The 24,373-nt window shown below is 52.5% G+C and overlaps 2 protein-coding genes across 3 annotated transcripts in view; one reads left to right on the forward strand and one right to left on the reverse strand.

Moving 5' to 3' along the window:
* Positions 1-867: 867 nt before the first annotated feature.
* On the reverse strand, positions 868-13,984 carry GTPBP3 (GTP binding protein 3, mitochondrial). Its single transcript, XM_054981554.1, has 9 exons — positions 13,908-13,984; positions 12,233-12,459; positions 12,025-12,111; positions 11,660-11,862; positions 9,223-9,295; positions 8,641-8,784; positions 7,699-7,864; positions 5,153-5,443; positions 868-4,396 (listed from the first exon to the last, which is right to left on the reverse strand). The coding sequence occupies exons 1-9, from the start codon at positions 13,964-13,966 to the stop codon at positions 4,165-4,167; spliced, it is 1,482 nt and encodes a 493-aa protein (XP_054837529.1). The 5' UTR covers positions 13,967-13,984; the 3' UTR covers positions 868-4,164.
* A 3,095-nt stretch (positions 13,985-17,079) lies between these two features.
* The window catches only part of ANO8 (anoctamin 8), a 46,449-nt gene continuing 39,155 nt past the window's right edge, over positions 17,080-24,373 (forward strand). For both annotated transcript variants that reach the window (XM_054979599.1, XM_054979600.1), the window contains exon 1: positions 17,080-17,387. In XM_054979599.1, coding sequence (XP_054835574.1) covers positions 17,288-17,387 — 100 coding nt within the window. In that variant the 5' untranslated portion in view covers positions 17,080-17,287. The remainder of the gene's footprint in view (positions 17,388-24,373) is intronic.

The raw sequence follows: 24,373 nt of genomic DNA on the forward strand, positions 1-24,373 counted from the left end.
ATCTGGAGAGGAAGGGAGCAATCCTAAATAGCTTTACTCAGAAGTAAGTTCCATTTTAGTCCCCCAGGTAAGTGTTCTTGGGATTGCAACCACAGTGGCTTCGCAACGACATTGCACAAAGCCATGCTTATGAAAAGCTGCGAGAAAAAACCAGGTTGTACATACCTGTAACTATTGTTCATCGAGTTCTTCTGTGCAGTCCCACATTGGACCGCCCATGCGCAGGCCTGCTGACTGGAGAAAGTTTCTATTGCTTCTTTAAAGCTCCATCAGGGGCTGTTTTTCCAAAGTCACATAGAAGCTCATTTTCCCGCCTAAACAGGTGAGTGACTAACCAGGAGGAGCAACCCCTTCCCCCAACTGGACATAGCTAGAGAGATCACAGCGGGGGCAGGAGAGAGCAAATGTTTATGTGTGCATACAAGAACTTGATGAACAATAGTTACAGGTATATACAACCCTGTTTTCATCATCGTTCTTCCGTGCAGTCCCACATGGGGGATTACCAAGACGCACACAATAAGGAGGCGGGGTGAGTCTCTCCAGGTACATTAACAGTTAAACTATAACTTCAGCGCAACAAACTTGTAACGATCGGTAAAAACGATGCTTGCATCTGATGAAGAGAGCTGTGGTGCTTGAAAGCTTATGCTACAATAAAGTTGGTTAGTCTTAAAGGTGCTACTGCACTCTTTACTGCTTTACAAATGTGTACCACAGGAACACCTCTTAGGAAGGCTGACGAGGATGCTGGAGATCTAGTTGAGTGAGCCCTTAAATGTAATGGACATTGAACACCAGCATACTAGCGAGCCTTCTGAATAGCAGAAGTAATCCATCTAGAAATGGCCTTCGCAGGGGTCTTTCTCCCTTTATTTGGTCCTCCAAACATACAAACAGATACGGCTCAGTACAAAACCTTTTCGTTCTATCTAAATAAAAAGATAAATGCTCTTTTAAGATCCAAGGAGTGTGATGCTCTTTCTGTTTTAGACTTGGGTGCAGGAAAAAAATACTGACAATGAGATGTCGTGAGACACATGGAAAGGTGTCAACTTTTGGCAGAAAGTGAAGACTTGCTCGAAGGACCACTCTGTTATCGTGGAATTTTGGAAAGCGAGGGTCAGCTATAAAAGTGCTGACAGTCCACTCACCCTTCGGGCTGAAGTAATGGCCACGAGAAAAATCACCTTTAGGGACAATAACTCCGAAGAACAAGTTGCCAAGGATTCAAAGGGTGGCAATATGAGGCATGAAAGTACCAGGGAAAGGGACCACTGAGGAACCAGGGGTGGTACCGGGAGGTAAAGGCTGAACATCCCCTTAAGAAACTAGCAGGACTTTAGATGTGAAAAAAGAGTCCTGCCTTCAACCTGAACATGGAAGGCAGAAATGGCTGCGAGATGGTCCTTTAGGACCGTCAGATTTTAAAGTGCATAGATAATCAGAAGTGCCGGATAAGGGGCAAGCAGTAGCAGCGATTCCCCTACTCTGAGCCCATCCAGCAAAATGATTCCATTTGGCCTTGTAAGAGCTCCTGGTAGAGGGTCTTCTGGCATTTAAAAGGACTTGCTGTCTCTCTGCTTGGGATGAACCCGCCAAGCTGTCAGATGAAGGGTGTCGTGATTGTGATGGAATAACGTTCCATACAGGAGAACGTCAAGTGTAATGTAGGTCTGTTTGGACAGCTCGAGTAACTTTGGCAACCAAATTTGTCTGGGCCAAAAGGGGATTATTAGGATACAATTTGTATTGTCCCTCTCTATCTTGCAAATCACTTTTGGAATAAGTGGAACCGGTGGGAATAAATAAAGTAGTCGGCCTGTCCATGTGGGCTGAAAGGTGTCCCCAATGGACAGAGGGTCGCGCTTCCTGCCATGGGGCAGAACTCTGGGGCCTTGGCATTTACAGTAGTTGCAAACAGATCTATTTCAGGAACACCCCAAATATCGAAAATAGATAGGCATTGTTCACAGTCCATCCATGGTTTGAACTCGGAACCCTGCTTAGCACATCTGCTCTGGAATCCTCCGCAAAGACACATTATTGGATATCGCACAATTCCAGATGGCTGTGGCCTCCGCACAAAGGGCCAAAAATGTTGTTCCTCCTTGTTTGTGACTCCGTGAAACTCACTGCTCCTTCTGAAAAGCGGATCAAACACACCAAAAACCATTAATCAGACCCAATACCAGAAGGGAAGTCAGAAAACGGTCTGAAGTCAGAAAAACTGACAAAAGCAAGCCAAAGTACAAACAATTAGAGAAACAACAAGAAGAGCTAACAAGCAAAGTTCTTCTCCTCACAGTGGCTAACAGAGAACTGAGGGAAGGGGGTCACTCCTCCTGGTTAGTCAAGCACCCATTTAGGCAGGAAAAGGGGCTTCTACATCACTATGGAGAAGTAGCCCCTAACGCAGCTTTAAAGAAGTGGTCGAAACTTTCTCCAGTCGGCAGGTCTGTGCACGCGCAGTCCCATGTGCCCAGAAGAACGACAATGAAGCATCATTCTATGAAACACAATCAATGTGAAGGTGACTCAAAAATGTTTTGGGGCCTATGGAACAAAACCTAATTGGTGCAGTAAAAACAGATTAAACCTTGGGGGAAATCAGTCTTTAACAGGACTCCTGAATTTGCACCACTCAAAGTAGGACCAACTGTCTAAATTCTGTTACAAGATTTTCATCCTGTCTTTCTTCTACCTGCTCCTACCCATTTTATCCTCACGTCAGCCCTGCGAGGAAGACACTGGATAATAATAATTCTGCTTATATACTGCTCTTCTGGACAGATTAGTGCCCCACTCAGAGCAGTGAACAAAATCAGCATTATTATCATTCCTACAACACAGCTGGGGCGCTGGGCTGGGAGGAGAGGCTCAACCAAGGCTACCTGCTGAGCTCACGGCCGTCGTGGGAACCAAACCAGGAGAGCACCGATTCTCAGGCCAACCACTTAACCGCTATGCTACACTAAAGGAGTGGCAGGCTCGAGGCCATCCAGAGAGCTTTGTGACTGAGTGGGTATTTGAGCCCAAGATGGCCCCACCCGAGTCTGACACTCTACCCCTTCCCTGGACTAGAAGGGGGGGAGGCACTTGCCTCTCTCTCCCAAGGAAACGTCTGCTTCCCATTGATGGATGGGCCAAGAGACGCCTGCAAGAGGAAGCCCACCCCTCTCCAGTTCCTGTCTTCAGCTCCTGGAGAGGAAACGTTCCTGTTTTCCGAGCATTTGGAAAGGCAGGAAAAAGAGATTTTCAAAGGCGGCACCCACCTTCTGGGTTGCCAACATGGGAGTCCTCGGGTGGAGGAGAAAAGCAAACCATCTGCAGCTGGGGCACAGCCAGAGGGCTGCTCAAAGCGTGCCCCCTAAGCCCCGCTCCCAACTGTCCAGAAGGCCGAAAGCCAAGTCCAGTCTCTTCTCTTTATTAGAATACTGCAGCAGCAGGCTACGTAACACCCATGCAACTGCAAGCCACAAGGCTAGAGGGCTTTTCAGAAGGAGCAGTGAGTGAGTTTCATGGAGGGCAAGGGGGTCTTCCAGTCCAGCATCATGTTTCCAACGGTGGACAGTCCCCAGGAAGTACAGCACTGAGACCACAGGCCTCTGCTTCCCAGCAACTTAGAGGTAGACTGCTTCTCAACGTGGAGCTTCCATTTAGCAGTTATATAGGCTTGCCTTCCATGACATATGTACAATCCTTTTTAAAAAGGCGTCAAACCTCATACCAACTCCTGGGGCCTAGAGTTCCAGAAGTTAACTAAGCTTTGTGCAAAGTTCTTCCCTCCAGATATCAGCCCTAAACCGACTACCCATCAGTTGAACATGTGCCCTCTTTCTACAGCCTCAGTTTTCCCCACCTATCTTTCATCCTAAACTCCAAAGCCCCCAAACCAACATTCAAATTTGCAGAGAATCTGGTGCAGTAAACATCTTGAATGTGATTCCAACAACCTCTGTGATGAGGGGGGTGGGTGGGGGGGGGGAGTCCTATTTTCTTCTGCAGAAGACAACTCAGCTACCGTCCCATTCTTCAAAAAATGGTTATTAATTTGCATCTTTTCTCAGCTCCTGCAGAAATTGAGGCCTCACAAGTCACTCCCCTCCAAGCCTTTGGGACTGCCCACCAGGGGAACATCTGCCCACTGGATCTCTGCCTCTCTCACTTTCCAATGCAGAAGTCTTTGAAGATGAGAGTCAGGATCTCTTCAGCCCCCACCTGCCCGGTCAGTTGCCCAAGGAGTCGACGGGCCTGCCGCAGCTCCTCAGCTGCCAGGGCCAGATCCAGGTCACGGTGGCGGCCAAAGCGGCCCAGGGCCTCCAGGCATTTGGTTAGGCTGACGCGGTGACGCACCTGCGTAGGGCTGGGGGATCCCAGAAGGGGGTTACCACACCTAGAAGGGAAGGAGAGAGAGTTGTAGGGTCCGTGTAGAACACACAGGGGAAGTCTTTGTGAGGGCAGGAAATAGGCTGGGAGCCGCCAGACAGGACCAAGGAAGACTTCCCCATAGAGAAGACACAATTCTGATCGTGAGGAAAGACAGGAGTTCAATCCTTGGCATGCCCAGTTAAAAAGATCTGGGGTGGTGGGATGTATCCTGGAGAGCTGCTGTTATTAGAGTCACCGGGCTAGAGACCCATTCACTTCTGCATAGACAAGGCTGTGAAACAGGGACGAGTCACAAAATGGGAAGCTCCACAAAGCTTCCCCCCCATCAGAGGTGGGGCTCCAGGTCCCTGTGCCCTTATTCGCTCCTCTAGCTGGCTAACAGGTATAGATTGAAGCATTTTTTAAAATTCCAACTACATAACTTATTTAGGCCACAAAATGGCACTTCCCTTAGTGCACTAATAAAGAATTACTTTCTACTAGTCGAAGTATTTAGCAGCCCAGGAATCTTAGGATACATATAAAAGAAAACCCCAAGTTTCTAGACTTCATGAAAGCTTTAAATTGCGCAACCAAAGGCTGCAGTAGCCTCTGAACCCAGAACAAGTTTAGAAAAACTTCAAGCAACCCGGGGGGAGTCTTCTTCAGATCCAGGCAAAAGGGTCACCTATCCATCCAACCCCAATATACAGCACAGTATACTAATGGCCAATGTTGAGCGTACGCTCCCAGTCACCCCCCTTTTCTGCCCAGCGCTCACATGTGGCCCAGCTGCTCCTTGAACGTGCTCAGAAAATTAGGGAGCCCTTCTCCAGTTTTGCAGGACAGCAGGCAGGCGGGAGGGAGCCCCAACCGGGCACAAGCCTGTAGGAGGCCTTCTTGGTTCTGCACTCCAAGCAGGTCAGATTTGTTCAGCACCAGCAAACACGGCTGGGCCCCATCTGACCGGGTGGGTGGCAGGATGCCCTGCAAGGAGAAAGCCAGCCGGCTGGGCTGCTGGGCCATCTCTGCCGCGTCCAGCACAGCCAGAATGAGGTCAGCATTACCGACCCTGCAGGGAAACAGGAAGAAGAATCAAGGCTTTGTGTTGCCCCCCCTCCCCCGCCAGTCATTACCAGCACCTCCAGTCTGAGCCCCAACCCCAGAAGTCAGTGGAGTCCACTGGAGGCGAGACTTTGCTCACTGCTCACGTCGATGTATCCCACGTTTGATCGCAGGGGGACAACAGAGCTGCCCCAAACGCTCACCTAACCCAGCATCCCATTCCCCACAGTGCCCCATACAGATGCCCCCGTTAGAGCCCACCAGCAGGGCAGGAAGGCAACAGGCCTTCCCACTGCTGCCTCTCAGCACCTGAGATTCAAAGATAGAGTGGCTCTTAAGCTGGAGGCTCCATTTATGCCATCACAGCCAGCAATGGTGTTCTGCATATAGGAATTTCCATAAGAATTATCTGCCCCACCAGGATCTTCCTCAGACACCCAACTCATTGCACAGGACAAACGTGGGGAGGGGGGGGCTCTCAGGCACGGTGCCTCTCGGCTGTGGCCCTCTGCTTGCAGAACTCCCCCCCCCCCCACTTGCTTTTATTGCTGTTCGTTCCTGCTGATCTGTTACCGCCTGCTCCTTTCTGGCGTTAATGGCATTGATCAGAAGGCCAGGCGTGGGAAGGGAACTTACAGCTGAGCCACAAGCCCCGACAGAACTACTCAATTTTATTTTATTGCTTTTGGGAAGGCCTGCGACTGGTGCAGACGTGAAGAGAGTCACACCCTCTCGGCCTAACCTACCTCACAGGGTTGGTTTGAGGACACAATGGAAGCAAGAACAATGTACACTGCTTTGGGGTCCCCATTGGGAAGAAATAAATAAATGAAGTAAATCAATAAATCAATCCTCTGTCTAGCGCTCGGCTTGAGTGTTGCTACAGACCTGCTGCCCTGGACGCTGGTCGGTCACAACTCCCAATTCCCTTCTTCCTATAGTGGGCCTGGAGGGGCTGGCAGCTCATTGGTCCCCATGGCAACAGCTGGGGAGAAGTCCCAGTCTGGAAACCCTGACGACCAAGGGCCCCAGTCGCCTCTCCCCTCACCCTTCCCTTCTGTTCTCTCTCTTGCAGAGGATCTGTTTTCTGACTGTGGGCTTTTTAGACCCGTAATCAACTTCCCTGCTCTCCTTCGGATCCCCTTCCAACTCGTCTGCACCATTCTTAAAGTGCGCCACCCAGAACTGGCCACCTGACTCCAGACAAGCTCTGACTGGCATGGAGAGAAAATCGGCCTCCTTTGGCTTAGGACCTGGATCCCTCCCATCCCACCTTTTGCAGCCACATCACTCTGCCGACCAGGTGTCCAGCCACAGCCCCAAGATCCTGGCTGCCCATCTGCTTCCAGGCACCCTTTGAAGCGCTGCTTCTAACCTGTAAGGCCCTAAATGGCTTCAGGGCTGAGCACCTGAAGGCCCACCTCCTCCTGTCCCACTAGTTAAGAGCATCCTCACATGTAGGGATGAGGCAGGAGGTGTCCAGAGACAGGGCTCCTTCAGGGGTGGCGCCTTGCCTGTGGAACGCCCTTCCTTTTGAGGTTCCCTTCCTTTTCTCTCTCTTAGAGCCAAGCTACAAGTGACGCCTGACACAGGTTGGACACTTGTCAGCTTCCCTCAAGTTTTGATGGGAAATGTAGGCGTCCTGGTTTTACAGCTTGGCTCTCCATTACAGCTGCAAGACCAGGATGCCTACATTTCCCATCAAACCTTGAGGGAAGCTGACAAGTGTCCAAACTGTGTCAGGCGTCACTTGTAGCTTGGCTCTGTGTCATATGGCATCCCTTATGTCTTATGGCTAACAAAAGGCATAAGGGACATCCCTCTTTACCCAGGCTTTGAATTTACCCATGCTTAGCCTTTTTGTTTGTACAATCTGCTTTCAACCTGCAGGCTGTTATGAGGACCCTTTAGGATGCTAAATGTTTTCGGCTGTGGCTTTTTAATGGCTTGATTTTGTCTCGTTTTGTGAACCATCTCTGGCAAGTGTCTGAAGAAGTGGCACATCAAGGTTCTAAACAAACAGATGCATCCCAGAGGTGGAACAAATAAGGCGGAATGCCTTGCCTGTAGCTCCCAGGACCGATGCCTGACCCGTGAAGACTCAGAAGTTGGACACTGCCTACAGCAACAAGCCACACAACGTTCACACCATTTCAAATCCCAAAGCAGACCAAGAGGCCTGTCCAGACCATTTTTAAGTCCTGGCTTGCAGTAAATGGTCAGAACAGAGGTTTGGCTTGCTCAGTGCTCCATCCACTTCACCTTTCACGAGCTCGGCTCACACCCTCCTTCTCAATAGCATCGTTGGTGTCCCGCAGCCCCGCTGTGTCGCTCAGCACCACCGGGAAGCCCCCAATGTTCAGTGCCGCCTCCACCACATCGCGGGTGGTGCCTGCCACAGGGGAGACAATGGCTGCTGGCTTCCGACCTGGAGGAGGAGGATGGAGTCAGGAGGATCCTAGGAAATGGGGTAGACAGGATCACCCAGACGCCTTGCCAAGGAGCAGAGAGGAGACCAGCTGGCTCGAGGCTGGGGCCACACATTCTCCTTAACGAATTACCCCATTTAAGCAAACACAAGGTGAACAAGGACAAGCCATAAGTAAGCAGCTCATAAATACGGGGACTGGCATGCAGGGCCAAAGATGGAGCCACTCCAGAAACCAGGCTTAGCTTCCCCCCCCCCAAAGGAGGAGGGGAATGCTGGGAGATTCTAAGGAGGGGAGCCAAGAAGGCCATACCTCTGCCACCCCAACTCTCCCCAGCTCAGGTTCAACCTCAGGGGTCTCCAGGCTGTTAGGCAAACCTTGGGTTCTGCTGGAAAGCCACCGGCAGCCCAAGGAAGCAAGTCCAAGCTACATTTGGAGGGGGGGAGGGTGGACTGAGGAGAAGGCAGCTTCTAATAATGGTACCATTTGCGCTATCTAGTAGCCAACAGCCATCACCGTAACAGCTGCAGCCTTGTGCTGCCACCAAGCGGCCATCCAGGAGAGGAGAGCAAGCCAAGACTGACGTTAAAGTGAGCAAGATAAGCCTTCCGCCTGCAGCTGCAAATGCCCAAGCGCAAACCTGCACCATAAAACAGCGCAGGCAGGCAGCAGCCCACAGCATCAGCTAGGAGCAAAGTCATGCCACACCAGCTGCATCCCAGCAATCAAGAACGAGCTCGGGAAGCCCTCGAGCCTCAGGCTGCTCCCCACTCACACAAGTGGTTGAGAAGGCTGCTCTTCCCAGCATTGGTGGGGCCGGCTATCACGACCTGGACTCCGTCCCTCAGCCTCTCCCCACGCCGGCCGTCTTGCAAGTGCACCCGCAGCTCTTCCTCCAAAATCTCCACCGTGGTGTCCACTGCAAGGAGAGACAAGGAAATCTTGCTGATGACTTTTTGCCTCCCCCACTGCATCTTCTACAGCCATGAGGGCTAGCAACTTGTTTCTTTTTCTAAAATATAAGACTGCAGTGTATTTGGGTAAAGCACAACTGACTTATGGTGAATCCAGCAAGGGGCTTTCAAGGCAAGTGAGAAGCCAAGGCTGGCTTGCCATCGCCTCCCTCTGCAGAGTCCCCCATCCCAGGACCGGCCCTGCTTAGCTTCTGAGACTGGGCTACACCGTGCCACCATCCTTTGCAAGACTGCAGCGCCAAGACATTTCTGCACGGTTGTTTTCGTTCAGCCAGCAGAAAGTGACAATTTTTAAAAATAAGCAAGTGGCAGCTGCCCTGCAGTAGGTAGATAACTGAGCGAAGGAGAGAGGGGAAGAAAAACAAGAAACTGAGAGGGCTCACCTTGGGAAAGGACCCCCTCTTCAATGTTGTCATCTTCGCTGAAGTCAATATACGCTTCAACGTGGGCAAGGGCCTGCAGGGAAGGAAGGGTTACCACAGCTGGTTCTACAAGGAGACTCTATTTCTCAAAAAAAAAAGAAAAAGAAAAAAAGACCAAGCTCAAATCTCTTTGCAGGAGGATTCATGAAAGGGACATTGAAGGAGAAAAGGGGAGGTGTGTACATCCAGTGTTGGAGAGGAAAATCTGGGCCACTCCCTCCCCCTGCAGCCCCAATTAAAATAGACTACAGTGTCTGATAGAAGACGAAAACCTCTGAAAACTGAGCCAGACCAAGATTGCCTAATTCCACCCAGGAAACCTTGGTCATCACACCAGGGGTGACAAAGAGGCAGAATTCCAGAAGCCAATCTTAAATATGATTTTAAACTATCTTTACCGTTGGTGGTCATATTAGTTTGCTGCCACATAAACAGGATCTTCAGCCTCCTGAAACCTAGCATATTTTTATCCCCACCGTACCACCAAAGACCTCAGGGCAGTAAACACAGCCTTCCCATCTTCTTCTTCTTGCCCTCACAACAGCCCTTTAAGGTGGGCCTGCCCATGGTCATTCAGGAAGCCGCATGGCTGAGTGGAGAGCTGAAATGAAGGCTCCACCATATGAGTGCACAGCTGTCAATTCTCTCTCTCTCTCTCTCTCACACACACAGTGTCTTGATTAACAGATTTATTGCGGCTGTGAAAGTTTGTACAACTTGTAATTTGCGGTGCCGCAAACTCTGCCTCAAAATGCCATTCTGAGATACTTTTGTCAGATAGGCTGCATCCGTGTGGAGGTTTCCTTCCAGTTGCCAACCACCCTGCAGCTGTTTTTTTCCTGGAGAATTCACGTATCTCCTACTGGCCCACTTTCTGTGCCTTCCCCTGCTTTGCTGCAATCTTTCTCTCTTTTGAAAGAGTGCAGTCAATAAAAGTTATGTCCTCTGAATTCCCAGTTTTCATTTTTTTAAAAAAAGTAAGCCCCAACAAAAAAGACTATAGAAAATACAAGGAGCACACCTTTCCCCCTTATATCTTTTCAAAGAAAAGGGTCACAGAGGATTTAAAAAAAAACAAAACTGTGAATTCAAAAGGCCTAAAGACAGACTGTTATAATACTTTATCTAGACCAGATTTTAAAAGATTCCAGTAGCACGGGGGGGGGGGGGGGAATGGCAGCCGCAGGGGGGTGTGACAAGGAAAGAGCAGCGATAATTTTTGCGAGGTTGCTCTACTGCCAAGGTGGATGCCTCTACTCTGCATTTACAGCGGCAACAAAAGCTGCACTGAAAACAGCAACCGTCTGGGAACACCCTTCATGACCTTGGAAGCACAAATACAGAATATATACTTACAAGTGGGGAACCGCAAGGACTTGCGGGGGCATCTCATTTCCCTTCCCCACCATGTCCTCTTTCCCTCCCCCTTTTCCTCCTTCCTTTCTTCCCACCCACCCGTCTTCACCAGCCCCTTACTGTGTCTCCCCTATGGCCCAGTTGCCCGGTGTTGGCTGAACCAAGCCTAGTTGCATGGTGGGGAATGCGCTAGGACTTGCAAGGGGTACTCTGTCCCTTTCCCCACACTATTTCCTCTTTGCCTCCTCCTAGCAGCCTCCATGTGCTATGTCCTTCTCTCCTTCAAACCTACTAAACAGCTTACCTTTTATCTGTCCCCATCTTCATCTATATTTATTAATTTACTTCATTTATACCCTGCCTTTCTCCACAATGCGGATCAAAAGCAGCTTACGTCATTCCCCTTGCCTCCATATTATCATCAGAGCAACCCTGAGGGGTTAGTCTGAGTTTGTGTGACTGGCTCAAAGCCACCCAGTGAGCTTCCACAGCAGAGTGTGGATTTGAACACAGGTCTCCCAGATCGTGCTCTGAATCTCTAACCACTGCACTACATAGCCTTCTGTGTATGGGGGAGTGCTGCTTCTGTTGCCCAGTGGTTGCTTCTGGGGTGGCCCCAACAAGCCCTCCCTCAAAGGCCCAAACAACCCTGGGAAGGGCTGTGCCCCCTCCCCCGGCCTTTTCCTGACAGAAACCAAGCCTGGAACACTGGCTAGTGGTGCGCCTGTTATAATTCTGGGTGGTGGTGTTGTTGTTGTTTTTAACATTTTTTTTTAAGATTTCAGATTTTTCTGCAAACCCTAGGGCATTTTTCAGGTATGGAAGAAGATCTGTCTTGTTTGTTCACAGATCCAATCTCTGAATTTAAGTGTCCTTAGATGACGGCCACTAGTGGCTATTAGTGTATCAGGTATTGTTATTATTAACCACCTCCCTGGCAGCCCTCTACTCCACTGCTTCCATCCAAGCGCCTCCACAATGGTCAGGATTGAAGCAGAGGTGGTTCTGGGTATATTCCACAGCCGCAACCTTCCAGCCTTGCCTTGGTTAGAGCGTCGCTCCAGCGCCGGTAGAGCTGCCCCAGCTCCCCACCCATCTGGCGTAAGGCCTGCCGGCGCTGCCCTTCCGTCTCAGCGTGGATTAGGTCCCCCAGCCCCTCAGCCTCTGTTAGGTCCAGCTTCCCATTCTGGAAGGCCCGTTTGGCAAACTCTCCAGGGACAGCGAGGCGCACCTGAGGAAGGGATCCTGAAACAAGAAAGAGGCCTCTTCCAGCGGGCATCTCAAGCCCACTCCAGTCTTGGAGGAAAATGTGTCAGCAAAAAATAAGTATTTGGATTCTGTATAATAAGAATCTGTATAATAAAAAGGAAGTTGGGGGTTGTCCAACTTATTGAAAAGGAAACTTACCCAAGGCAGTTAAGATTCCACTCACCACAGCCGGTCCGCCGTGGACATGGAATTCAGCAACATCTTCCCCAGTGAAGCTGCCTGGCCCTGAAAAGCCAAATAACAGTCCAGGGAACTCTTCAGTTCAGAGGTCAAAGCAGAAGGACTGCCTTGCCCAGGGCGCCAAGACCAGCCACGGGAGCAGGGAGGTTTTGCTTTGTTTCCTAACCTGGGAACCACAGGACGAGGCCCCGGTCCAGCATTTCGGAGGACTTGGGGTCACAGATCCTGCGCAAGGCAGCTGATCGTGGTTGTGGCAGCTCCTTTGTCCCCGTCAGGCGGAGCACAGCCACACCGCTAGCTGGGCCACTGGTTCGGATCACAGCCACACCACATTTTCCTTGGCCAGAAGACAAGGCGAAGATGGTGTCCCTCGTGGCAGTCTGACTGTACAACCTGCAACAGGCACAGCAAGGAGAGGGAATGTGTCCCGTGGACTGACCAAGAGGGGTCTCAAGGGAAATGCTGGAGGTCTCGAGGCCAGAGAGGTCTGACTCCAGCACACTCTCTGGGCTTACTAAACAGCACAGCCAGGGCTTTTTTTCAGCAGGAATGCGGTGGACGGAGTTCCAGAACCTCTTGCAAATGGTCACATGGCTGGTGGCCCCGCCCCCGGATCTCCAGACAGAGGGGAGGTGAGATGGCCCTCAATCTCAACTCCCCTCTGTCTGGAGATCAGGGGGTGGGGCTACCAGCCATGTAACCATTTTCTCAGAGGGCAACCCACTGAATTCCACCACCTCTTTTCCCAGAAAAAATGCCCTGAGCACAGCAGTTCAGAAGCAAGGCTCCGTTTCTGGCTTGCTTTACTTTAAGCCACGTGGACAAAAATACACGCAATACAGAGTTGCAGAAAACTTCACGGTAAGGTCGCCTTACAATCATAATCTGAAAGAAGCCAACGAATCTTAGATTCGGTCGTTGTTCTAGACTCCAGAATTAGAGAAAGCAAAGGCAAAAGAAACGTCTTCCCAGCTTCAGCTCTCAGCCACCAGTCAAACACGGTATCGTGCAGCTGTAGTAGCCTCAATTCTTCCCGCAGAGCAGGAGCAAATTCTTTACGAACAGGGACTCCTTGAGTGGCAAGCACTTAACGCCGCTAACGGTAAAGCGTCCTTTTGGGACATCATAAAGGCCTGTCGTAACTAAGGGATCATCAATGTATATCAATATTTTGGTACTTTATGCTGAAACAGTCATCCTAACGCAATAGGAGACCTCATGGGATGCAAAAACGTGTACTGTTATAGGCTACTTTTAAAACATGATCCTAGATTATTTAATAATCTGGGTTACAAGGAGACATCTTGTCCCCCGTGAAGTGGGGGAGGAAGGGGGGGATCCCCCTTCCCCCCCCCCCCGACATGGCGCCGGGCTCGGCATAAAACGTCTCCCTTTTATCCGGACCCAGCGCTGGAGGCAGGCGCGGGCCGGGCGATGCCGCTTCAACCCCCCCAGGCAGCTCCGGGCGGCCTGGCTTGTTCAGGCCGCGGCTTTTAAGAAGCCCCCGCCCTCCGGGGCTGCTCCCTGGCTGGCCACGCACCCCGTCCGGCCTCCCGGGGCCAAAGGAAGCCGGCGCTGGGGAAGGGAGCTCGCCGGAGGGATCCCGAGGGCAGGGGTCGCGGCCAGCAGCCCCTCAGAGAGCGGCTCAGTTTCCCGGGGCTGAGCGAAGCAGCCCCGCCAACCGCCGTCCACCCGCTGGTGCTGCCGGGCCCGACTCTTGCCCTTGGGCCGCAACAGCCCACGATGGCTGCCCGCCAGTGCAAGCGCCTCTCCAGTGCGCACGGCCGCGCCAAGGGACCCGGCGCCCCAGCAGCCCCGCCGGAGCCGAGGCCGCCACCCACCTGCAAGCCGCCCGGGCGCCCCGAGCCAAGCGCCGGCCGCCAGCCCCCGCCCGCCACATGCCCCGCCTGGCCCCTGCCAGGCCTGCGCGACGCGCCTCTCCGGCTTCAACGGCGGGCAACGCGCCCTCGGCGGCGCGATTGGTCGGGACTGGAAGGGGCGGGGCTGGGGCTGGGGGCGGCCCCTGGGCGCCGACAGGAGCTCGAAGTGAGGGAGGCGGCGCCGCGGCTGGCAGCCAAGCGCCCGCGTCCCCGGGGAAGCGCTCCAGCGTGCAAGCCTGCCGAAGGCGCTGCCGAACTGCCGGGTCTGGCGCCGAAGACCGGAGGGGGCAGCATGCTTCGCCCGCCCGGGTGTCGTGGCTCGCGTGGCAGATGCGGGCTTGACCCCGACTCTGCCCTGGAAGCTCGCGGGGGGGCCTCGCGCCAGTCCGTCCTTCTCTTGCCACGGACCCGCCTCGCCGGTTCTTGGGGGATAAAGCAGAGGCGGGGGGGGGGGGAATGAGGTGCTTCGGTTCCCGCTCCCGGGAGAAGAAGAAATCCGTTGAAATGAACGTGGCGAATGCTCAAGGCGAATGCTTGGCGTAGGTTAAAACGCCTCGCCTGGTAGTGCAGGGGGGCTGAACCCGGAGCAAGTTGCGCCCTGGGCAAGATCACAGGCGCCAAAGGAAGCTGGGGCCGATGGCGACTCCTTCCCGGCTTTCTCTCCTCCAGGGCTTAGCAACCAGCTGGCGATGACAGGCAGGCGCCGAAGACCTGAGACGCGGCGAGGTTTCGCCACACAGGCACAGGCGCGCGCGCGCAATTCCATGACGGGCTGGATCCTTGCCCAGGTCGGTGGCGCTCCCGCGCCCCGCGCTTATTCCTTTTCTGTGGCAAGAAAGGAGCCAGAAAACTCTCCCTCCCGCACAGTAAAGCTGTCTGTGCGACGCAGAATTTATCTGGAATCTTTGTGCGAGTCCGCTTGCCAGGCGCAGGTTGAAGCGCTTGCGAGAGGCAGCTGGGGAGGGCGGGGCAGGACTCCTGGGTTCTCTTCCCATATGGTGGTGATGCCTTGAAGTCTAAGGGGACTAGAGGTTGGAGGGGATGCAGCTTTTGACTGGAGAATCTAACTTGCCCGCAGTGCGGACCCCATTTTAAATTTGCAAAAATTTTAAACTAACGTTTATTTAAATGTGGAGGTTTATAAAAGAAAAATATTCAAATACGGCTGGTTGTGGTTCTTTCCCGTTGCTTCCAAAGATAGCAGTGAATGCAGCTGACCGTACTGAAAATAAGTGTGTGTTTATAGGCAAATTAAGGCAGAACTATAACAGAAATATAAGTGGGGATCCTTGATTTTTTTAGAGGTTCAAAGCTCTGCTTGTATCAATCCATTCGATCGACAGCCCTGCTTACAAGCTCCTGTTGCAGAAGGTGGGAGCAAACAGACGGTGGTTTGCCAAAGGCCGCACAGCGGAGAGATTCAAACCGCGGGTTTTTATTGCATCTGTGTTCCCAAACTCCTGCTCAAAGCAGGAAGGAATTGCACTCTGTATATGCTCAGATGTATTGAGGCTGGTGCTGCAAAAAGTTTTTTAACCCAGTTAAAGTCATGCCTGGGACAATACTTAAAACCCAGCAAGGCAGGGGAATGGTCATGAAACGCCTGGCCCGAGGACGTGCAGTTCATGGCAGAGGTGAGCTTTGCACAGCAGCCTTCCTCTCTGAGGCTCATCTCGGAGAATTCAACACCCTTGTTTAAGAATGAGGGACACTGAGGTGTAAATCTTGAGGAGTTTGGATTTTTTCCCTTTCTTACCTGATTCTAAACGTAAAGAGGCAGGAAGTTGGCTGTTATGGCAAAAGTACTCTGGACATGGTCAGGAACTCTTCAATATCTTATTTTTGCAAAAAAAAAACCCCTCCCAGATGTTTCTTGTTTTAAATGGAAGCACACTCTGCGGCGCCTCCTGGCTCCCTCCTTAGCGATCCTGGCTAGGCTGAGTTACTCCTGTCTGAGCCCCCTTAGGTGTCAATGAAGGGCCGCCATATAGAATTGTACTGCTACAGATCTGACCTTTGCAACATCTGCGCCCCCCACCTGGAGTTTTCCCCCAACCTCCAGGTGGGGGCTGGAGATTTCCCAGAATTGCAGTTCCCCCGGAGAAAATGGCTGCTCTGGAGGGTGCACGCTAAGGCATCGTATCCCTGTTGAACTCCCTTCCTTTCCCAAACCTCTCTCTGCCTGCAAGTCTCCAGGGATTTCCCAAGCTGGAGTTGGCAACCCTGTGTCTTGCGCGCGGACACAGCCGCCGCCGAGCCTGTGCCCTTGGAAACAACTGAGGACCCCCCCCCCCTTCCCAGCAAGGAGCTCAAGTCGCCTGGGTCGAATTACCTGCGTGGCATCTCTGCACCCATCCTGGTCTAGAAATAACAGCTTGACCTTCGGGGCCAAGAAGTAATTTGAGGTTGAGACAGGAGTGGGGCAAAGATGGGGGTGGACTGCCTCTGGCCCGCAGTGCACGGAGCCAGAAACAGACCGAACTGCGCCCACCACGCAAAGAAGCCGGGCGCTGCGGCCTCTGGAAAGGAGCAAACAAAGGGCGGCGGGGGGGGGGGTAGTTCGCGGAATGAACTCCCGGGATAAAGAAACGCCCTGTCTGAAAGCCGGCAGGGAATCCACAGCAGCTCGGGTGGGGAGGGGGGGTACCTTTCGGCCACTCCGCTCTCCTGTGCGGCACCCATCACCAAGCGGAGGCTTTTTAGTTTAGGATATGAGACCGATGCGCCCGGGAGGGGCCCGGCTGCCGTGTGCCGCGGAGCCCCCACCTGCAGAGGCAGGCGACCCCGAGCACCAGGCGCGGAGGGTCTCTGCCGCTTCCGGGCTCAGCGCCTGAGTTCCCGCTCTTGCTCCAGTCCTAAAGCGGCCGCCTGGGAAGAGCGGGAGGGCGGAGAACAGCGGAGCGCGGCTCCCTCCACCATCCCCCGCGGAACTCCAGCGGCTGCCGCGTCCCGAGTCCCCCGCCGGGCTGCCCGCGCCCCTCCCGCGGCCCCTCCGGCGTCCGGCTGCAGGAGCGCGGCTGGCGCTGGGGCGGCGCACGCCAACCAGCCTATCGCGGCAGCCTCCGCGCCGGGGAGGGCCGCTGCGCCCTTTGTCCCTCCTTGCCGGCTGGCTCCGGGGCTGGAGGAGCGGCTGGACGGGGCCGGCCCGGCTGCCCAGATGGCGCTCCGGACGCCGGTGCTTCGCCCTCGCCGCCGTCCGCAGCGCCCGCCTCCCCGCGGCCGCTCCGCGTGAGAGGAGCCCCGGCGCGCCCGGCTGGGACGAGGCCAGCCGCATCCCTGCAATGCTGTCTGCGCCCCGCTCCCGCCGCGGCGCCGAGTGAAGGCAGGCAGGCAGGCGCGCCATGCCCGAGAGCGGCCCGGCCCCGGCGGAGGGCGAACGGCACAGGCGCGGCGCGGCGGATGGCGAGGCGGCGGCGGGGCCGCCTGCTGCCGGCGTGCTGGGTGAGTGGGGGCGAGGGGGGGGGGGCGCGCGCGATCCCGCGTCCTCCCGGGCTGGCCGGCCAGCAGCCGCAGCGTCCGGCGCTGGGAGGAACGGGAAGGCAGTCCCGGCCAGCCCGCCCCGACGGGGCCGCCGCGGAACCTGGGCTATTGTCTCCGCGGAAAGAGCCGCGCCTGCTGGGCGGGGAGGGGGGCGTCCGGGCTGAGCGGAGGGCGAGGAGTGCCGGCCCTGCGGTCCGCTGCGGCTGCGGGAGAGGGGCCCCGAGGCGGCGCCTGTGCCTTCGCTCGCCGGGGCTTTGTCGCCCTGCGGCACCCGAGGCAGGCGGGAGCGAGCGAGCCGCGGCCTTCCGAGCGGGTGGGGCCCCTTTCCGACCTGACCTGGCGCTTCCAGTGCGGGCGGCGCGGGGCTCCCGCTGGGCTTCCTTGGGGTTACTCTCAGCCGCCGGGGCACTGGGCGGTTGTCCCCGGTGGGTGGTGGCAAAGGAGCGGCGAGGGACTTGGGACGCTCCGCCTGGGAGAGCAAAGGCTGGGGCGGGGGGGGGGGGCTTTAAGAAACCCCGATCAATTGAAGATCCGGATTCTGCAGGAGAGATCCGGGCCGGGCGCCAACGAGCTGCCTTTGGCGGGCGGCGGGTCAGGGGGGCACCGCTGTGGCTCTCGTGAGTCACTTTGGCCAGCCGGGGTGCTCCGCAGAGACCCCCCCCCCCCGTCAAAACCCAGCGAAGCCTTGGCACGTCTGCAGCAAGGATGACCTTAACGCCACATCTCCAAGGTTAGGCATGGAGGAATGGGGCACATGGGGGCAAAACAGCTTAGACCTGGCAGTGATGACTGCGTGGGCCCTCCAGATGTACGGGCCCCAGCCTGAACATCCGGTCTGACTTGGTGCTTGCACAAGTGCAAACCCAGCAGTATCAACAAAAGACATTCCTCCTTAGAAATGTATCCTTGCAGCACCCGGTGTATGCCATTTGATTGGTTTTCATTTACAGTCTTTTAAGTTTTCTGCCAGGGTGTTAAGACTTTCCTAAGCAATTTTGTTTGATTATTGGAGGAGGAAAGTAAACTTTGCATGAGCTCAGGTGCAGGGCCAGTCAGCTATCCTAGAACAGTATTGCTAGGCTGACCCAGACATTCTTACAGCAGTATATCTATGGTGCAGGCTAAGTAATGCTGCACTCCTGTGTAAATTAACTTAAGAGAAAGCTCCATTGAATTCAGCAGGGCCGTCTTCTGAGTGAATCTGCATAGATTTCAACTGTGTTGATAATTAACTTCAGCCAGTGGTTCTCAGAGTCTTCTAAACTCGGTGTATTTCCAGATCAAATTATACAGTACCTGCATGCTTCTTTCAGCAGGTGCAGGTACGTGCAGGTATCTCTCATGAGTTAAGCACATTTATAAGTGCTTTTGTCTAGCTTTTATAAATCTATGTCACATTACCGAACTACATAGCTGTATTTCAATTCTGCTTTGTACATGATGTAAATTTGCCCTTGAAGCCCCCAGAAGCTGCTTTCTTTGCTGGGGTCGGGGGAAGCAAAGTGGGCTTTTCGTAGTGGTGATTGGATTATTAAGAATCTAGAGAGCGGGTTTTAACCCCATGGTGACTTCCCTGCCTGGTGTCAAGGTTGCAAACGTCACATGATGACTGGTTAGGTTGATAGATAAGGCATGTTACACCTATTTATTTACATTATTTAAAATCCACCTTTCTCAAGGCAGATTACACAGTGTAATTCAATGCGATCAAAGCTGGGACATTCACGTAAACAATACAACAGGGTAAAGACTAGAAATTTGAAAACAAGCAGAAATCTATTACAGAGCTGAAACAAAACATAAGCAATTTGACACGGCATAATTAAGAACAGTGCACAGTAGTATAGTCTACAGTTCCTATCCCTTTATTGCAGTATCTCTGAACAGTTTCCTTACAGCACAGCCCTATTGCCTGTGTATGAAAGCCCTCTGAAATAATTTGGTTTTGCATTTTGCAGAAAACTCAGAGAGAGGGGGCCTGTTACATAAGGTTGGGGGCCACTACAGAGAATGCACTTGCATGGGCAGCCGTTGATTTTGCCAGTATGCAGATTGCCACCTGCAGAAGGCCCTGTTCAGATGAGCTAAGGTGCTGTGACAGAGCTTAGTGCTCCTGCACATATGAGGGACCAAGGACATGAAGCAGGGCCGGATTGAGGGGGGGCAGGGGGGGTAGTTTGTCCCTGGCGCTGCCAGGGAGGGGGCGCCGGGAGCAGCTGCCGGAGCGCGCAGGTGGCAGCATGGGCAGCCTCGCAGCCCCCTGCGCTGCCTTTCCCCTGCCCTGCGGGACGGGTTGGCCGGCTTGCCGCGTACCCTCTGTCCTGCATGGCAGGCAAAGGGCAGCATGGCCACCCACGCCATTCGCCTGCCCCGCAGGAGAGGGGGCAGCCAGCCACCCCCTGTCCTGTGGGGCAGGCACATGGCGTGGGCGGCCTCGCAGCCCCCCGCGCTGCCTTTTGCCTGCCCTGCAGGACAGGGGGCGCACGGCAAGCCAGCTGCCCCCTGTCCCGCGGGGCAGGTGAAAGGCAGCGCGGGGGGCTGTGAGGCCGCCCGCGCCATGCGCCTGAGGATAAGCAAATGGCGCGGGCGGTTTCCCAGCCCCGCACGCTGCCTCCGGCGCCCCGCATGATGACGTCACCGAAATGATGTCATCACGCCGCGCTGGAAGCGCGCGCGCACTGTGCGCACGCATGAGGCTGGACTAGGGTTGCCCCGGGCGCCGGCAACCCTAGATCCGGCCCTGCCATGAAGGGCTTTGTATGTGATAGCCAATAATTTGAATTGAGCCAGGTAACTGATAGGTAGCCAATGGAGTGATTGCAGAATAGGAGTAATAGGCAGGGCTTTTTTTCAGCGGGAATGCAGTGGAACGGAGTTCTGGAACCTCTTGAAAATGGTCACATGGCTGGTGGCCCCGCCCCCTGATCTCCAGACAGAGGGGAGTTGAGATTGCCCTCCGCGCCGCTGAGCGGCGCAGAGGGCAATATAAACTCCCCTCTGTCTGGAGATCAGGGGGCAGAGCCACCAGCCATGTGACCATTTTCTCCAAGGGCAACCCACTGAGTTCTACCACCTCTTTTCCCAGAAAAAAAAGCCCTGGTAATAGGCATGCTCCATCTAGCTCCTGATAATTGAACTGTGGCTTTCTGCACCAACTGGAGTCTCTGAGTAGAGTTGGAGGGGAGGCCCATGTAGAATGTATTACAGAAGGCTCGTCTCACCGTTACTGTGCTGTGGATCCAGGTGGCCAGATCAGCCATGTCAAGGTAGGGGTCATTTTCCTGACTAGACTGAGTTTGTGGAAGGCATTTTTTGCAACTGTGTTCACTTTCTTCTCTAGGGGCAGTTCTGGGTCCAGTATACCCCCCTCACCAATGACATTGGGAACTGTAGTTGGGTGGTCCTGAAGGAAAAACTTAGTTTATGGGGCAGAAAGATAAAAGGGCAAGACCTCAAGTCCTTTTCGAATTGCTACCTGTTCCACATACGGGGCCTGTTAGAGACTGGTACGGATTAAAGGTCTCAGCACACAGCTGAGGTGGTGGTGCCAGAAGGAAGGGTTTAGGATTGTTAGGCACTGGAGAACCGTCTGGGACAAGCCAAACCTGAGATGGGCTTCATGTGAACTGAAAGGGAACCAGGCTGTGGGAGTTTAATACCGAAAAGGTAGCAGAGCAGTTTCTGAACTAATTCCTGGGGGAAAGCCGACAGATGCTGGAGAGTGTCGTGTTCCGGCTGACTCATCTCTAAGGGATGCTGTAGTAAACACTCGGGTTATACTGATGGGAGCAGGCCAGATCCGGAGAGTGAGCACGGGGCATGGAAGGAGGGCCATGGGAGGACACCTGAGGGCAAGGGGCAGGGATCCCTTGAGAGAGCAATAAAGTACAGGGGCCTGTGTGCCCGTGCCAGAAGGCTCCCAGCCAAGGTGCCAGAGCTTGGTACGAAACGACAATGTAGATACAGCGGGTGTTTCAGAAACCTGGGGGAAGTCACTGGGACACTCTTGTCCCAGGATACAAATTTTATAGACAGGACAGGGAGGGGCATGCTGGGAGTGACATTAGTCTGTATATCAAAGAGCGCATAGAGTCTAAGAAGCTCGAAAACACATCATTGCTATGGATGGGCATACCAGGCCCTAATGTTTACTTTAGAGTGCAGGTGAGTACTATCCCCCCTTCCCCGCCCCCGGTCAAAACCAGTAAGCAGATCTCAAGATGGAGAGGGAAGTAATGGAGGTGATTAAAGTGGAAAATGTTGCAATACTGGGTAACTTCAACTACCCTCATACAAGGATGGATTTGAATCAAGTTGATTTAAATCAGACTAGATTTAAATCATGGTTTTCTACATAAAGACTCCTCACACTTAGCTTCTTGTGCAGATCTGGGCTGTTTCCAGACGGCTGACCTGCACCCAGGACGTTGCGCCACGTTTCGGATCATGCCGGGGAAAACACGAAATAGCCTGTTTTCTCACGCGAGTTTTGCGCAACGTCGCACAAAACTCGCGCAAGAAAACGCGATATTTCGCGTTTTCCCCAGCACGATCCGAAACGTGGCGCGACGTCCCGGGTGCAGGTCAGCTGTCTGGAAACGGCCCTGGTCTACTCCCAACAATCGTCTATTCTTTGAATTTTTTGACACTTAAGAGGTAAGGGGTTGGTTCTGTGTACAAAGATTTTGCAAAGGAACAATGGGATTAAGGTCTTTTTCTCAACTGTGAATGTTTATTTTATAACCTTTTTGCTGTGAAGAAGAGACGTGATCTCTGCAGACACAAATTCACAGTTGAGAACTGTAAAACCAAGCATCTGTGATAATATCTTCTAGATAGAAAAACTGCCCAATAATCTTACAGAAACCTCTAGAAGAGCATGACATTGTGAATGGATTAATGGAACTCGTTTACCAAAAAATTTAAACGTTGCATGAATATACAGCCTCATGCTACATAATTAAAAACTAATCCTTATTTCATGGTGATAACCTTTGGACTATAATGTATCTTAAATAGAAAACTATCTTTAGATAGATTTTTCCTCAAAAAACATTGTATTAAAAAAATCCAATTTAAATTTTAAGAAATCTGATTGTTAATTTTTTTTTAAAATCATTGATTTTTTATCCACCCTGCCCTCATATTGATTGTACTTAAGTCATGCTGTAGAAATGAAGTTCCTAGATTTCATTCATGACTGATGTTAGGACGGTAGGGCGTAGAGCCAACCAGAGGCACAGTCACCCTAAACGTGGTTCTGAGCAGGGCTCACAATTGGTGTGAGATGTGTAGATATTGTTGCACCAGTCGGGAACAGTGGCCACAATGCTAGGAAGTGAGGTGAATGGAATGGAGGTTCCGGCAAAACAAATCTAAGCTGACAACAAAGCAAGCTAAAAGAGAATTTGAGGAACACATGGCTGAAAACAGCAAGACAAACAATAAACAATTCTTCTGCTATATTAGAAGCATTCCATCCAACTGAGAGACGGTTGGATGATAAAGGCACAAAAGGATTGCTTAAGAATGACGGGGAGATGGAAGAGAAGCTCCGTGATTTCTTTATGTCTCACTTAAATGATACTGCTTTAACGGCTAACTGGCCGCAAGCAGCATTTCTTGATGTCTGTTATTCCTGTGGAAAGTGTGGGGCATGTAACTACACTGGAGATGCTATTTTTGGGAAGGGTGCCTGAAGAACCAAGTCACATTGAGGGGACTAGAGATGAAGTTCTGGAACTACTAGGTAAACTAAAAACTAATGACCACCCCAGAACCAGGTGGCACACACCCAAGGGTTCTCAAGGAGCTCATACGTGAAACTGTTGCACTGTTAACCAGTATTAATAACTTGACACTACAATCAGCCTCCATAATGGAGGACTGAAAAGTAGCAAATGTCACACCAATGTTTAAAATGGGATCCAGGAAATTATAGGATAGTTATCCGAACATCTGACCCACATAAATTAGTACAAACTGTTATTAAAGATAGAATTATTAGGCATATAGAAGAACAAAGCCTGCTGAGGAGAAATCAGCATGGCTTCCGCAAAGGGAAGTTCTGCCTCACCAACCTCTCGGAGCAGGTGAATAAGCAGGTGAACAAGGGCTATCTGGCAGGTGTTATATACATGGGCGTGGCCTTTGCAGGGAACCTCTCTTAAGACTCCTGAGTATACTTAGCAGTCAAGAGATAAGAGGATGGGTCCTCTTAGGATTAAAAATTGCTTTAAAAGAATAAATGGATAGTTCTTGCCATGGAGAGAAGTTAACAGTGGTGTCCTAAAACCAGGGCCTTTTTTCTGAGAAAAGAGGTGGTGGAACTCAGTGGGTTGCCCTCAGAAAAAATGGTCACATGGCTGGTGGCCCCGCCCCCTGATCTCCAGACAGAGGGGAGTTGAGATCGCCCTCCACGCCGCTCTCAACTCCCCTCTGTCTGGAGATCAGGGGGCGGGGCCACCAGCCATGTGACCATTTTCAAGAGGTTCCGGAACTCCGTTCCACTGTGTTCCAGCTGAAAAAAAGCCCTGCCTAAAACAATATTTTTTTTCTTCATAAATGATTCTAAATTGGGGCTGAACTGTGTAGTAGCGAAGATTGGAGATGTTACCAAATTACTCAGAATCATGAAAACCAGGGCAGATTGTGAAGAACTCCAGGAAGGGCCTCTCTAAATTGGGTGAGTGGGCAACGTGGCAAATGAAGTTCAGTGTAGGCAATGTGAGAAGCGATGCACGCAAAAAATCCTTATAGTTAATATATGCTGATGGGGTCTGAACTGGCTGAAGGGGAAAGAAATCTGGGGGTTGTATTGGAAAGCTTACTGAAAATGTTGACCTTGTGTGTAGCAGTGGTGAAAGGGGAAAACTTCATATTGGGGATCATTAGGAAAGGAATTGGAAATAAAACTGCCAATATTTTAATATCCCTTTGTAGATCTA

The sequence above is a fragment of the Eublepharis macularius genome, chromosome 5, assembly GCF_028583425.1.
Source record: "Eublepharis macularius isolate TG4126 chromosome 5, MPM_Emac_v1.0, whole genome shotgun sequence".
Lineage (NCBI taxonomy): Eukaryota > Metazoa > Chordata > Lepidosauria > Squamata > Eublepharidae > Eublepharis > Eublepharis macularius.

Coding starts and splice junctions, on each gene's coding strand:
- GTPBP3 (XM_054981554.1), bottom strand. CDS start 13,966: ATGTGGCGGGCGGGGGCTGGCGGCCGGCGCTTGGCTCGGGGCGCCCGG. Junction 12,112..12,232: donor CCTCGTCCTGTGGTTCCCAG/GTTAGGAAACAA, acceptor TTGGCTTTTCAG/GGCCAGGCAGCTTCACTGGG. Junction 8,785..9,222: donor AGAGGGGGTCCTTTCCCAAG/GTGAGCCCTCTC, acceptor CTCTCCTTGCAG/TGGACACCACGGTGGAGATT.